At 42.0% G+C, this 14,020-nt stretch overlaps 1 protein-coding gene across 5 annotated transcripts in view; it reads right to left on the bottom strand.

The window, feature by feature from the left end:
- Positions 1 to 10,381, bottom strand: part of PPM1L (protein phosphatase, Mg2+/Mn2+ dependent 1L) — a 301,919-nt gene extending 291,538 nt beyond the window's left edge. For 4 of the 5 annotated variants that reach the window (XM_021934710.2, XM_017955743.3, XM_021934707.2 and 1 more), the window contains exon 1: positions 9,236 to 9,333. Coding sequence is in view for 1 of the 5 variants with exons in the window: in XM_017955741.3 (XP_017811230.1) it covers positions 9,236 to 9,634 (399 nt within the window). In the remaining 4 variants the exon portion in view is untranslated. Of the gene's footprint in view, positions 1 to 9,235 lie in introns of all 5 variants that reach the window. The other variant, XM_017955741.3, reaches the window with a different exon arrangement.
- Positions 10,382 to 14,020: the final 3,639 nt, after the last annotated feature.

Here is a 14,020-nt window from a genome sequence, read left to right on the forward strand (position 1 = left end):
CACTCAAACTAAACATACCAACTCAGTATTATAAACAAATGAGAAAATGATATTTGCTGTTTAAAATTAACAATATATGTAATAGGAAGCTGTTTTGATCCTGGAAAAGAAAAAAGAAAAAGTCAAAGCTTGAATATAAAGAAAAATTATGCAAACACATCCACACTCCTACATATTGATCCTAAAGTCAAGCCTTTGGTACTTTGAAGTAAAATAAAACATAAATCATTTTTGTTTATTGTGACTGGTTATGCTAATACCACTATAATTTCTATGAAAGCCTTTCATGAGCCAACAGGCAAAAATATTGCAGATTTTCTGTAGTGGGATAGAGATTCTGCCAGCAAAGAAGCAGGGTAGATGAGAACAGATGTTTGAATGTGAAGCATCACCTGCTCTGACTTCTGACCCCAGTCTTTTTTAACTACAGGACTTTTCTAGGTAATTACAAGATCAACCTACCAAGGTTAGCAGCGTAGGGTTTTCAAAAACACCACCATCTGTCACAGTCATATGAGAAAACCAAAGTCCCACTAAGCAAATCGAGAAGACTAGGCAGTATCCACATAACAATGTTATCAGCAGTTCATTGACCAAATTAGGAGCTCTGTAGGGCGTCAACCAAAAACTGATGGTACAGGCTTTGGAGGCAGGGAGCTTTTAAGTCTGAATCGCAGTTTCAGACCCTAGTTTCACCACCCACAAGCTGTGAGAGACCATGGGCAAATTACTTAACCTCTCAGTGCCTTAATTTCTACACCTACAAAATGGGGGATAATATAGTACCTACCTCATAAACTCTTATCAGAATTAAAATTAGATAACACATATAAAGTACTTTATAAATACTGCCTGGCATATTATACATACTCAATAAATGTCAGCAATTATTATTACCATCAGTAATGGTGGCTTCTCCTTTACTCCTTTGATCCAGAAATCCCACTTCTGGAAACCCACCCTAGAGAAATAATCCAAACTACAGTAGAAGCACAAAAAGATTTATTACAATGGTATTTACAATGGTAAGAAGTTAGAGAAGCCTAAGTGTATACCAATAAGGAAGCAGTTGAGTAATTTCTCAAATATCTACTTAATAAAATATTGCTCTATCACTAAAAAACATATTCAAAACATAAATGTAAAGAATTAAAACAGGCAGGGCGCGATGGCACATGCCTGTAATCCCAACACTTTGGGAGGCTGAGGAGGGCGGATTGCCTGAGGTCAGGAGTTCATGACCAGCTTGGCCAACATGGTGAAACCCTGTCTCTATTAAAAAATACAAAAATTAGCTGGGCATGGTGGCGGGTGCCTGCAGTCCCAGCTACTCGGGAGGCTGAGACAGGAGAATCACTTGAACCCAGGAGACAGAGGTTACAGTGAGCCTAGATCGCACTATTGCACTCCAGCCTGAGACAGAACGAGACACCGTCTTAAAAAAAAAAAAAAAAAAAGAGAGAGAGACAGAATTAAAATAAATAAAAAAACAAATCAAATATAAAGCATTATAGGGCAAAATGACAGTATGTTTATAGAATTATACAAAGAAAAACAACAAGATTTAAATCTACATATGTATATTTTTATAATTATGTAAAATTATATTTAAAATGCATACTGTTTTTAAAAAGGTGAAGCTGGGCACAGTGGCACATGCCTATAGTCCCAGCTACTCAGGAGGCTGAGGCAGGAGGATCATGTGAGTCCAGGAGTTTGTGGCTATAGTAAGCTATGATCGTGCTACTGCAATCCAGCCTCAGCAACAAAGACAGATCCTGTCCACCCACCCGCCAAAAAAGAAACAAACAAACAAACAAAAAGACCAGCAAGCAATACACCAAAAATGTAACAGTAGAAGTGACAGGGTAATAAGATTTGAAGGAATATTTCTTGTTTTCTGTATCTATCATGGAGTCATATTATTTTTATAATTTTAAAATTAGTTTACTTTAAAATATATTTGACTTGCTGTAGATTTATTTTAACATTCATTAAGTAGAATTACTAAAATGGTAACAAAAGTTATGGAAACCCTGACATCAGTCTTACCACCTCAAGAGTTATCCACTCCCATCACATCCTCTCCCTCTCTTTCAACAATGGCCCACACTCCTGGGTTTCATCTTCACAGCTCTGTCTCAAGCTTCCCAATTGACCCTCTCCCCTCATACTTCTTTCTTGTTAGTTCACATCAATCCTCCATATAGTTTAGAGGAGCAGGATTACTAAAGCATGGACTTTGTGCCATTCCTATACAGTAGCTCTCCAATATATACAGAATATGGCCCAGGCTCCTCAGCACGGCTTCAATAATAGTGCTAACAGTAGTTCCAGCAGCATCTCCCACTCTCCTCACCTGTGTGTATCCCAAACCCCAGGCCATGGCTCTTCAACAGGGGGACCTAGCATACTGGTATATTTTTGTCATTGTAAGTTATGTCACAAGCAATTTGTTATCCATAATGGTTCAAGTACCTTAGTTGTGAATTATTTATTTTTTTAAACTACCTAGAAAAACATCAGTTTTATTCCTATAATCTCTTTCCATTTACCTGTATTAAAAATGAGGATGGAATTTATGCTGAAACATTGCCCATAACTCTGTGTTTCCCATGGAGGCATGATACAAATAAAATCTTCTGTCACATGAGTCACAGTGGAAAGGGATCCTCCAAACCAGAGCTGCTCATGAAGTAGCATCACTGTAAAGTGCTCTCCACCTGCAAAGGGAGCAAGCAGGCTGCCTTGCTTCAAATTATGGCTGGCAATTAAATTTTAAAAGCCACCTTTTCTCCTCATAAAAAAGCAAGGAGAGGAGGATAGAGGAACTCTAGAGACAACCAGAGACTAGGAGATAAATCTTTTTAGAATCATTCTACTACATCAAGATGGAGACAGTATCTCAGCAGGTTAAAGGCCAAGAATTTCATTTTCCACTCCCGGTGCTGATATAAAGTTTCTTTTTCAAATAAATATACTTAACATTAAAAAACAGTTAATTTAAAAATAATGTTAAGTATATCAAAACACAAAGTGTACTTGAATATGGAAAAAAATAATGAATGAGCTTCTAGAATGATTACCGTTGGGGAAAGCCTACTCCTGACAAATAAGACTACCTGCCTTCTTCCAATGGTACCTGCATTTTATTTCCTCTGTACCATTTCCATATTTTTCCCTCAACCTCTAATGTCATCTTCCCCTCCTTCCTCCACCCAATCGCTGTCTACAGAAATGCTAGGACACAACTAAATGTCAGTTCCTCTTCAAAATTATCCAAAATTCTCCAAGCTCCTTCAGTCAGGCCATCGCACACTTGTAGGTGGCAGGCATCTTGTAACTCTGCTATTTTTTTTAAAATGCTCATCTCTCCAAGTAGACAGAATGCTCCCTGAGGGTACAGAATGCACCAAGTCATTTTTAGACATCACACAGAGCATAACACTGCTTTTCACAGGTGCCAGACTATACAGAAAATGTTGGCTTAATTGAACCGAATTTCTTAACAACCTGTTCAGAAGATGCAGCAAGGTCAGCACTCAGGTTCCTACATTCCCGTACAAAAAGGTCTTCAAGTACAGGCATAGGAAAGAGAGTTTCATTGAAAAAAAATTTTTTTTTGCAGAAACTTTAATGTGCCACATTAAACCAAAATAATCAGAATCTTCTCTTAAACCATAAGGCACTTATCCACACAAAATCCCTAGGCCTCTTGTACATCATAATGTGAAAGTCGAATATTTACTAACAGCAGCTATAATGTCTGAAAAGCAGATCATTCACTGTGCCACTCATTATTTATTTATTCAGATGTGTATCTTATTTCAGAAGGATCTAATGAAACTTACATAAATACATATAATACAAGCTAAAATGACATATCTAAGAGAAGAGAAAAATGGTGATATGGTTTGGCTGTGTCCCCACCCAAATCTCATCTTGAATTCACACGTGCTGTGAGAGGGACTGGGTGAGAGGTAATTTGAAACATGGGGGCAGGTCTTTCCCACACTGTTCTCATGATAGTGAATAAGTCTCACAGATCTGATGATTATATAAGGGGAAGTTTCCCTCCACAAGCCCTCTTCTTCTCCTGTCTGCCACTATGTGAGACACGTCGCCTTTCACCTTCCACCATGACTCTGAGGCTTTCCCAGCCACGTGGAATCGTAAGTCCATTAAACCTCTTTCTTTTGTAAATTGCCCAGCCTCAGGTATGTCTTTATCAGCAGTGTGAAAACAGGCTAATACAAATGAGATAAAGGAAAATTGAGTGTAGGAAAGATAAGCTTTCCTAGGAGTGAGGTTCACGTACCAGATGAATGTATTCCATAAAAGTCTGCACATTCGCTAGAGGTAGGTCAGAGGTTTGGCTCTTAATACTTGTAGCAGCCAACAAACCCAGGATGGCCCAATCAGTTACACAATTCAGCCTCCTTAAGATAAATAGGTAATAGAGTAATGTTTCTCCCTCAGTCCTCATTAAAATGATACTATATAATATAACAAGTGATTTTTCAACAACATTCTTGCAGTTGATTTCTCAGAGCTGAGGAGACTATTCCTCCAAACAACCCTCATAGGCAAATGACAGCAAACAATTCAATAAAAGCAAATGATGGAGAGGAAAGCAGGAGGGCCAAGCAAGGGGTTCAGATACACAGTTTCTTGAAGATCTAAATGTATCAAAACCAGATTTTATTCTATCTAGACTAACCTGAAATCCAGAGGCTTCATGTATCCACTTGTCTCTGAAACTACAAAGAAAATTTGATATGCATGTCCTTTTTTCTGGGGAATATGTCTGTAGTTTCATAACATTCTCAAAGAGCAGCATGACTCAAGAAAAGTTAAGAACCACTGATCCAAAGAACCAGACTATATATATATATTCTTCAGGCAACCCTCCATAAGCAGTTTATTTTCTGAGCTTCTGAGAAGTGCTGAGCCTCAAGACTGCAGTCCCTGGCAAGCGCCTGAAGTATGGCTTCTCCCTCATGCAAAATGTAGAACTCTAGGCTTTAACCACTGGCCAAGCTGTGTGTCAATTGTCAAGATACATAAGACCTTTAATAAAATAATGCTCATGAACATATGGAGCACATAACAACTATTCTTCTAGCTAGGCTTCACCCATAAACATTGATAGAGGTGCCAAAGGATTTAGTGACACTTCTTCTAGATAGTATTAAAAAAATAAAAAACAACAACAACAAAACACCTTTTGCCTGTAAATAAAAATTACAAGTAAGCATAAAAACAATGATTTTCCTAGATAAAAATCATTTTTATCTTAAAATAATCTTTCTACATCAATTTACATAACGAGCTCCTTTTTACCTTTTTGTTGTTTTGATCTTGTTATATAAGAAAACAATCACTGCCATACCTTTAGACACATACACACACAGTGAACCATCCACACACAGTATCATGGTTAGAATCAAGGGAGGAAGCTGGCCTGTAGGACCACTGAGATAAGGCTCTTTAAAATCTCATCCATCTAGAAGAAGACACAGCCCTACAGAGTCTGGTCCTCAGCATAAAAAGTCCAGAGACATATCTTTGCCAAAGAATCCACAGTTAAATATGCTCAAGAGGAACTACCTCATGGTAACCCAAATCTATAAGAGGCTGAAGTACAAATCAGAATACCAACTTACTAATTAATCATAGAGAATATTCCTTTTGACTGTAAGAAAATTTACACCTGAAGCCACGACACAGTTTTCTCAAATATCTGGATAACTGAAATCCTGAATTAGTAATCAGAAGTCCACTGAAAGTTAGAACCTTGAGATATAGAGAGTTTGGGAGATACCTAATAAATTATCCTTGCACTACATACATCTTCATAGTGATCAAAGCTGTGGCTCGCACGGGAAGAGTCTCTCTCCCTTGAATATTGCTGCCCCAGCACTGCAGACTTCTTGTCTTCTTGGCCTTTCCTCTTCCATATCCTTCTCTCCATTAGGTACTTCTCTAGACAGGGTATAATACAACTGATGAAGACACACCTTACACACATTATTATCCCTATTTTCTAGATAATAAACTCCCAGATAAAGTTGTTTTAGCAACTTGTCCAATGTTGCAGCTACTATAAAGCAGAGCACAGATTCAAAGTCAGATCTCAAGTCAAAACCTATACTTCTAATCTTAAAGTAAACAATATCTTCAAGGTGTTTTTTCCTGGGCCTTCCTACCTCCCAATCTGATTTAAATGTCCCTCCTCTGTGTTACCATAACACTCTAAGTGTACCATGACTATAATTTTTGGTATAGAGGTCTCTCTCTCTCATTTGACTGAAACTTTTTGAGGATAGGGGTTATATTTCATTCACCCTTGTATCCCCAGGGCACCATCTATCTAGGTAAATATTCAAGCCAATTTGTCCAGTGGTTTCATATGGAGATCAACAAACTGAAGGCCTTGAACTAGCCACATAGCCTTAGGAAGGTCACAACTTCTCCAGCTATCAGCATCTCAGCTTAAAAGAAAAAAAAAAGGTGGGGGATGAAATTAATATACACAGATGAAATGGATATAGAAGGATATACAAGGTAATGTCTCCTCTGCATCTAAAGAGCACTACAATTATAGATGGGCCCTAGTTTTTGATGGCCTACCTTATTAGTGTGAGTTACTAGAAATAAAATTAAACTCCTCATTTATCTTCTGTACCATTCTAGAGACAGAATATACATAAATAATAGAAAGTTCAGAAAAAGCTTCCTCTTTTGTGACAGGAGTTAACATCATCTATACTAAAATCAAACAGTGGCACCCTCCTCTGGTGAATGTTAAAGGAGCTAAACAACACACAAGAATTCGATGGTAGGATTTTGAATGATTATACATAAAGAAAAAGCAAGAGAGAAACTACCTAATATTATCCATCGCCGTTATACTCCCAATAGCAACTAAGTAACTCCTTTTGTAGCACTCCCCTTATTTTGCCCTAAAACAAAGCCAAAATGAACTAACTGGCTACATACGGTAAGAGATTGTGAACAGAACAAGTATTCTATTTTTAAGAGTACTGATAATATCAATTATTTTGCAAACAGTATGCTTTTTAATGTAAGGCACAAAGAAAAGTATTTCATGGTTTGGCTAACAATGATCATCTTTTCATTTGTTGTTAAAAAATTTAATGACAAGCCACATACGTGTAAAATACTTTTAGTAAAATAAAAGCATTTATCGTGTCCCTTTTCTGGAGGGTACCTTTACCACAAGATAGTACTAGAAAATTTTCAACCTGAAAAGTGTTTTGGTCTGCACATTTCAGGTTTTACAGTATCAACTTAAAAGAAAAAAAATTTAAATCACCCAATCACTTACACTTTTTTAACCCAAGGCTAAAATTATGCCAATGCATCACACCCAGACAACCACAACCCAAAATTTCACCACATTACTATTACAATCAAATCTTTAATAAAATTAAAACTGTGCTTTCTAAGACCAGAAGCAGATTATTACCAGCCACCAACTTTAATATAAAAATATATAATAAATATAAGCTTATTAAATGATTTACAAAGGAAGGAATCACAGCTTCCTTCACCCTCACTGAATTTAGGCACAAAAAAATGAAAATACAGATAGTCTACTTCAAGCCAAGAAGACAAATCAGCCATTATACTGGCAACTTTGTCATTATGGCATGTTTTTGCCCATGTACACAGCCTCTTTTCCCTCAATTAACTTTACATCTTTCACTTACTCTGTGACCAAGGGGAGGGGATCCCAACATTACCCAAGAGGTTACAAATTTACAACCAGTGAGAAACTTGCATTCTGAAAAAACAGAATATAAAAAAAGCTAGGGTGGATGGAAAATGGCAAAAACTGATTTCAGTTCTACCAAATGAGTTTTCCTACTAAGTTTGTCATTCTTGGCAAAGTTGGTTCTACAAGGCAGGTAGGCACAGTAGCATGAAAAGATTAGCAGAGTGGTGAGTGAGGAATGCAGATGAGATATCCAGTTGAAAGCTTTCTCAATGTTTACCCAAAACAAAGGCCAAAGAACAAGCAAATGCTTGAAAAAGAATGGCAGTCCCTGCAGTTCCCTACAGCCTACCCAGAGATCAGAGGGCAGAGAAGAAAGTTGGGGGAAAACTTGTATGGGAGTTCAGGGGAAGGGTGTAATCAAAAACAGGAAGGGGTTAAGAGTAAGAAAAGTATGCCGCCAAAAGGGAAAACAAAGAGTATGCGGCAAAGAACCCGTTACAAACTGCCAAATTGAGAGATGGGGTGATTGGTCCAGTGTTCTTTGGAGCATGGCGCTAGAGCCACATTAGCCTCTCACTTTGCCTGGGCCAGTGCGCAAGGATCAGAGCCAACCCTTGCCTAACCTCCAGGAAATCTGGGCCTCAGCGCACAACCCGGGTGCTGCTGAAATGTGGGAGAGGGAACTGAACCGGCCTCTAGCTATCTCCTGTTTCCAGATGAACCACAAACAAAGGAATCTAGAAGCAGGGCGACTTCTGCACCCCCAAGCCCGCCAGGGCGCAAGGGTGAGGTCAAGGCACCGCCTCCTTTGCGGGCATAGCCACCTCTGCAAAGGCCAGAGACATCTAGGTCCTGCTCTGAGCTCCTGGTAAAAACAAGCGGCCAGCGAGGCGCTCCTGTCAATTGGCCCGATTGCACTTGTAAAGTTGATAGAGTTGGAAAGAAGCGCAGAGCAGCCCCTCGGATTCCTCCCTAGAGTGAAGGCGATGGGAAGGAGTCACAGCTTCCTTCACCCTCAATGAGCTCGCTCTGCAGGTATAGTCTCTTTTCCTAATGAAGCATAAAAGATGTTGTCTTCCTTCTCTGTGCCTAGTTCAACTCAAACCCTAGAACAAGGGCACTGGGGTCTGGGACCAAAGTTCACTGGAGATACCATTAATTCTCCTTCCTAAGCTAGCACAGTGTTTGCTGGGTTCCAGCCTTGGGAACCTCGTATTAAGTAGCAACAAATATGCTGTGGATGACTCTCCTTTCCCTAAAGTGGACCCTCAGCCCCAAGAAGTCTGGATCCAGCAGTGCTTTTGGCAACTTGAGCCGCATTTGTCCAGCCAGGTACCATGGTGTCATCACCACGCCCCTCGCACCCAGATCCTCTCACGCTGCGCACACGCTGTCCTGTTTATACACACACACACACACACACACACGCGCGCGCACACACGCACACGATATATACACAGACACAAATACAAAGCCCCAGGTAGCTCCTACCTCTCCCCCGTGCCCGTCGAAGATCCCGAAGATGGACGGGTGCGTCTTGTTGGCCAGATCCGTGAGAACTTCGAAGCGGTCCTCCATGTGGTCTCTTCGGCCCTGGATGGAATACACCGCCACGTTGTGGCTCTTGAACTCCCAGGTCTTGGAAAATTCGGCCTCCAGCACATCAAGCCCCCCGAGTCGATCGTTCTGCATGATCTCGGCTACCTTGCCCTTCACCATTTTCACAGCGTCCCGGCTGGACTTCACGATGGTCTTCACCTCGTCAGTGTGGAAGAAGTAACTCCACAGAGCCAAGCTGATGCACAGCAGGAAAAGCGTCTCGGGTCTCAGCAAGAAGTAGCGCATGATGCGACCCAGCAGAGACAGCAAAGTCATTGTATCCTCTATCATTTATTATCGCTAGAGCCTCAACCACCACCAGCGACGCGCGCCCCGAAGGCTCGCCGGGTCCGGGAGCACTGCGGGGACAGCCAGCCGGGAGGGAGGTGGAGCAGTGCCCGAGGGTGGGGGCGAGGCTCGCGGAACCCAGCCGGAGGCAGCCGAGCAGGCGGCTCCGAGCGGGCAGCGCGAGCACAGGCAGCTTCCCTTTTGTCTCCCCGCCTCGGCGGCCCGGAGGCCCGTCCCTGCCGCCCGCGCCGCCTCCCCTCCTCAGCCCCTTTGTGAGACAGCGGTGGCAGCGGTAGCAGCAGCCGCCGCAGCAGCAGCCGCGGATGCCCCGATTGGGCAAGAGGAATCAAGTTAAAGTTGCGCCGGGCGGGTCTGCCGCGGTGAGCGGGAGAGTTCAGGGGCGCCAGCGCCCGCGCGGTCCCTCCGGGGGTGCCCCTTGAGATTCCCGGGAGCGATCAGCAGGTGAGGCGCAGGGCTCCACAGCCCGGCGGACAAGGGATGCAGGTCCCCTCGGTCGCCGCCGTAAGGGAGCGCGGAGATGGCCGAACGTTCCAATTCCTTCACACACCCCCTGGGGCCCCAGAGAATAAAAGTTTTGCGGATGCCTGGGCAGAGGCAGGGGTACGCAGAGCCCGGCGACGCGGCACGATCAGTACTGAGCCGCAGACGGCCGGCTGGGCTCTGCCTGCCTCTCCCCAGGCACCTCCCAGCTCGGCTCGGCTCGGCTTGGCTCGGCTCGGCTCGTGCTCGGCATCGAGCTCGGCATCGGCTCGAGCTCGTTGCTCGGCTCGGCTCGGCTGCGCGCTCGCAGCCCCAGGCGGTCCAGGCCAGCCAAGGGGGAGAAAAGAGGGAGGTCAGCTATCTAGCTCTCGCGAATGGTTGTTCCTTCCCCCTGTGCCGGCTCCTAAGACAAGCTAATACTGACCCTGGTAGTCTTAGCGTTGGTTTTCCAGGAGCTACTGCTGCTCACTGGGAAGCCGAGAGTTGCACGTGAGCGTTCCCCCCTTCGGCGGCAGCACTGTAGTGCGGTCCCCTCTTCGCCAGGCATAAGGCAAGCGAGAAGGGACGCACTTCTCCCGGCTTGCAAAGCGATAGGGAGACGACGCGGCCGCTGGCCGCGGTCTCGGCGTTCAGCAACAGAGGCCTTCCCGGCTCTCTCGAGAGTCGGGGAGCTAGCCTGGGTCTAGCGACCTTCTTCCTCCCGAAAACAGCAGAAAGGGGGAACTCGAGAGAATGACCTCTGTTTCCCCAAGGAAGTGCACTCTGACGATAACCTCGGGAGGGACGAGAAGGGCCGCTCTTTCTGAGAGCGGCCACCGCCCCTGGAGCAGGGGACTCAGCGGCCACGAAGGCCTTGCCTGCTCGCAACCTTTCCACGGGGAGGCATGAAGCTTCCGATGGGGACCCCCGGGCGCACCTGACTCTTCTACGGGGCGAGGGCTCTGACTCTGCGGTTCAGGTTTGAAGGTCCCTTGGAAGCTCGGAAGTGGTGGTCTCCTTCCACCTCCTCGGTCATCGCAGGAAGAAGGCTCAGTTGGGGGCGGGAGTCTGGATGAGCGGAGAGTAGCCGCCCTGGAGAAGAGTGCGGGCTTGCAGGAGCCGAGGAGGATAACTCGAAATGTGGGCAGGCAGGTGTTGGTGGGTCTTGACGGTGGGAAGGCACGAGAAAAGAACAATGTCCGCGTCCGCTTAAAATACGGAAAGAAGTGAGCTTTGAAGGAAAATACTCATTTTCACTACCCCTGTCCAGGAAGAAGAGTGCTGATCTGCTTCTTCCAGTCCGCTGGGCTGAAGAGCAGAGAGGCTGCTTGATCCCAGCCAAGCCAGTGTCTGTCACCCAACAAACACTTCTGCCTTAATGTGATCCCCATTCCTTTTCTAAAAATAAAAAATAAGAAGTCCTGGAAGGAAATACACTAAAATGTTCCCAGTGGTTAATCATTCATACAGTAGTAGATTATATGCCGCTTTCATTTTCTGCTTTAGACTTTTGTCTATTTTCCATAACTTTTCTAAAGTTTCCACAAAAGCTATATATTTCCACCATAGGCAGAAAAAAATGAAAATGTAAGCATTTAAATGGCATATACAATATAATCTCAATAATATAAACATGCGTACAAAAGACAGGAAGGAGATAAGAACTGCTAACAGTATGTTATTTTTCACAACTAGGATATAGTCTCCTGTCCTGCTTTACATTTCAGGTATTTTCATCTGATAAATCGAGAAAATAAACAGTTTAAAATAAATTCAGTCATTCTGTCAAGAGGTTCCAAAATGAGATAATGAATTAAAGAACCTTTAGGAACTAGAAAGAAAAGTAATGCATAAGTGTTATTTTGAAGATAAGTTTACAATATTTCTTACTGTAAATTATCAAATCACTCGGGTGCATTGTCAGTCTTTCTGTACATGAATCCGTTTCACTGTGGCAAAGGCAACTTGCAGATAAGCTGATAAAAATTCCAGAACTACAAATCAAACTAGGCCCTGGAGTAGCAAGCGGTAAAATTCCAAACCCAAAGGCCCATCCAATCTGTCCACTACGTTCCTATATTGATGAGAGCAGAACAGACACTCATGAGACATGACTTCTTCCCCCATAACTAAGTAAAGAAGAGAGATTACCATACTGATGATCTCCCTGGAGGTTTCATAGCAAGGCTTGACTTGATGAATTAATTAATAAATCTAAATATCCTGAAGATTTGGTGGAAATATGCTTTGACATTTACATCTAAGTGTTCATCTGTGAAAATCAGTAAAATATTTTTTCATGCAGACCCTATACGCATTTTCTTATTAAAAATTCATGTGGTTTATGTGGCAATTTCCAAAAATGCCTAAATAAACTCTGTTATAGTTTACTGTTAATTTTAATATATTACAAAAAGAAAAAAGACCTTCCTCTAGTGACAAACTAACATTTGCATATTCGTGAGGATTATAAAGGTGTTTCATGTATGGCAATGTTATTTTCATTCTCCTAACAATCCTCTGAGGAAGATAGAAGTTATTATCTCTGTTTATGAGGAAAGTGAAGCAAAAAGATGTTAAGTGAATATCACTGTTCAGCAAATAAGAGGTTATACATTCAAACTCAGTTCTTTTGATTACCAGTTCAATACTCTAACATCCATTATTGCCCAGTGATACTGAGATGATTACTCTAATTTTTGTGCTTCTCCACTAATATTTCACTAGATTTCTGTTACAGAAATCTCAAAAAGAATGCATGTATTCTTATTCCTCAATTCTGTTTTTAGCCTTTGGGATAAGCACTTCACCATGACTATTTACCTCACCCATTGAGAATACCTGTGGGGCAGAAAACGGGTGCAAGTAAAGTGTACTTCTTTAATAAACACCTAAGAGATCTGTTGCTAAAGTAAAATAGTGTTAAAATTTCACAGAGGAAAGAGGTACCATAAAATATGCATTATACAAATACTTTGCCATTGCAAGTGACCTGGTAATAAACAGAGAATTAATGGCAATCCTAGGTTTTCATGGGATACAACAATAGTGATAAAACTGTTTACAGGCAATTATTGTTTTCTACTTTGCAATTAACCCATGTCAGCCCTGCAAGTATATAAAAAAAATATAGCTTTTAAAAATAATGTATTCTCAAAAATATTTCAGAATTGTAGCTCTTAGGTTTAAAAAGTCTTTAAAACGGAGTTTGATAACCAATAAATCTATTTTCTAGTATGATGTTGTTTTAGGATGTCCTTATCTACTTTATTTTTTACCACCTCATAGAACATGATAAAAAGTGGCTCACGCCTGTAATCCCAACATATTGGGAGGCCAAGGTGGGCGGATCATTTGAGCCCAGGAGTTTGAGACCAGCCTGAGCAACAGGTGAAACCCTGTCTCTACTAAAAATACAAGAAATTAGTCAGGAATGTCATGTGCCTGTGGTCCCAGCTACCCAGGAAGCTGAACTGGGAAGATCATCTGAACTCGGGAGGCAGACAGTGCAGTGAGCTGTGATTGCACCACTGCACTCCAGTCTGGGTGACAGAATGAGACCCTGTCTCATAAAAACAAAATGTAAAGTGACTTATCTACTGAGACTCTGAATGATAAATATGATTTTTAAAATCCTTTCAAGTAAATTTTATATGAAACTTGTACACGTAGAAATTCTCTGCACAGTTTTAAATTTCTCAATTATCGCTTTGATTTATATTCTTAAATTTTTCCTGCCATCTGTATACAAATATGTAGTAGGCATTAAGTAGGACTCTCTTACTGACATTCTATTAGTAATTATAACCTTTTAAAGGATACATATAAAAGAGCATTCAAGTATTGTTATGAAATACAACAACCATGCATAAACACAGCACCCAACCAAAAAACTGGAGTGTTACCAAT

The sequence above is a fragment of the Papio anubis genome, chromosome 2 (assembly GCF_008728515.1).
Source record: "Papio anubis isolate 15944 chromosome 2, Panubis1.0, whole genome shotgun sequence".
NCBI lineage: Eukaryota > Metazoa > Chordata > Mammalia > Primates > Cercopithecidae > Papio > Papio anubis.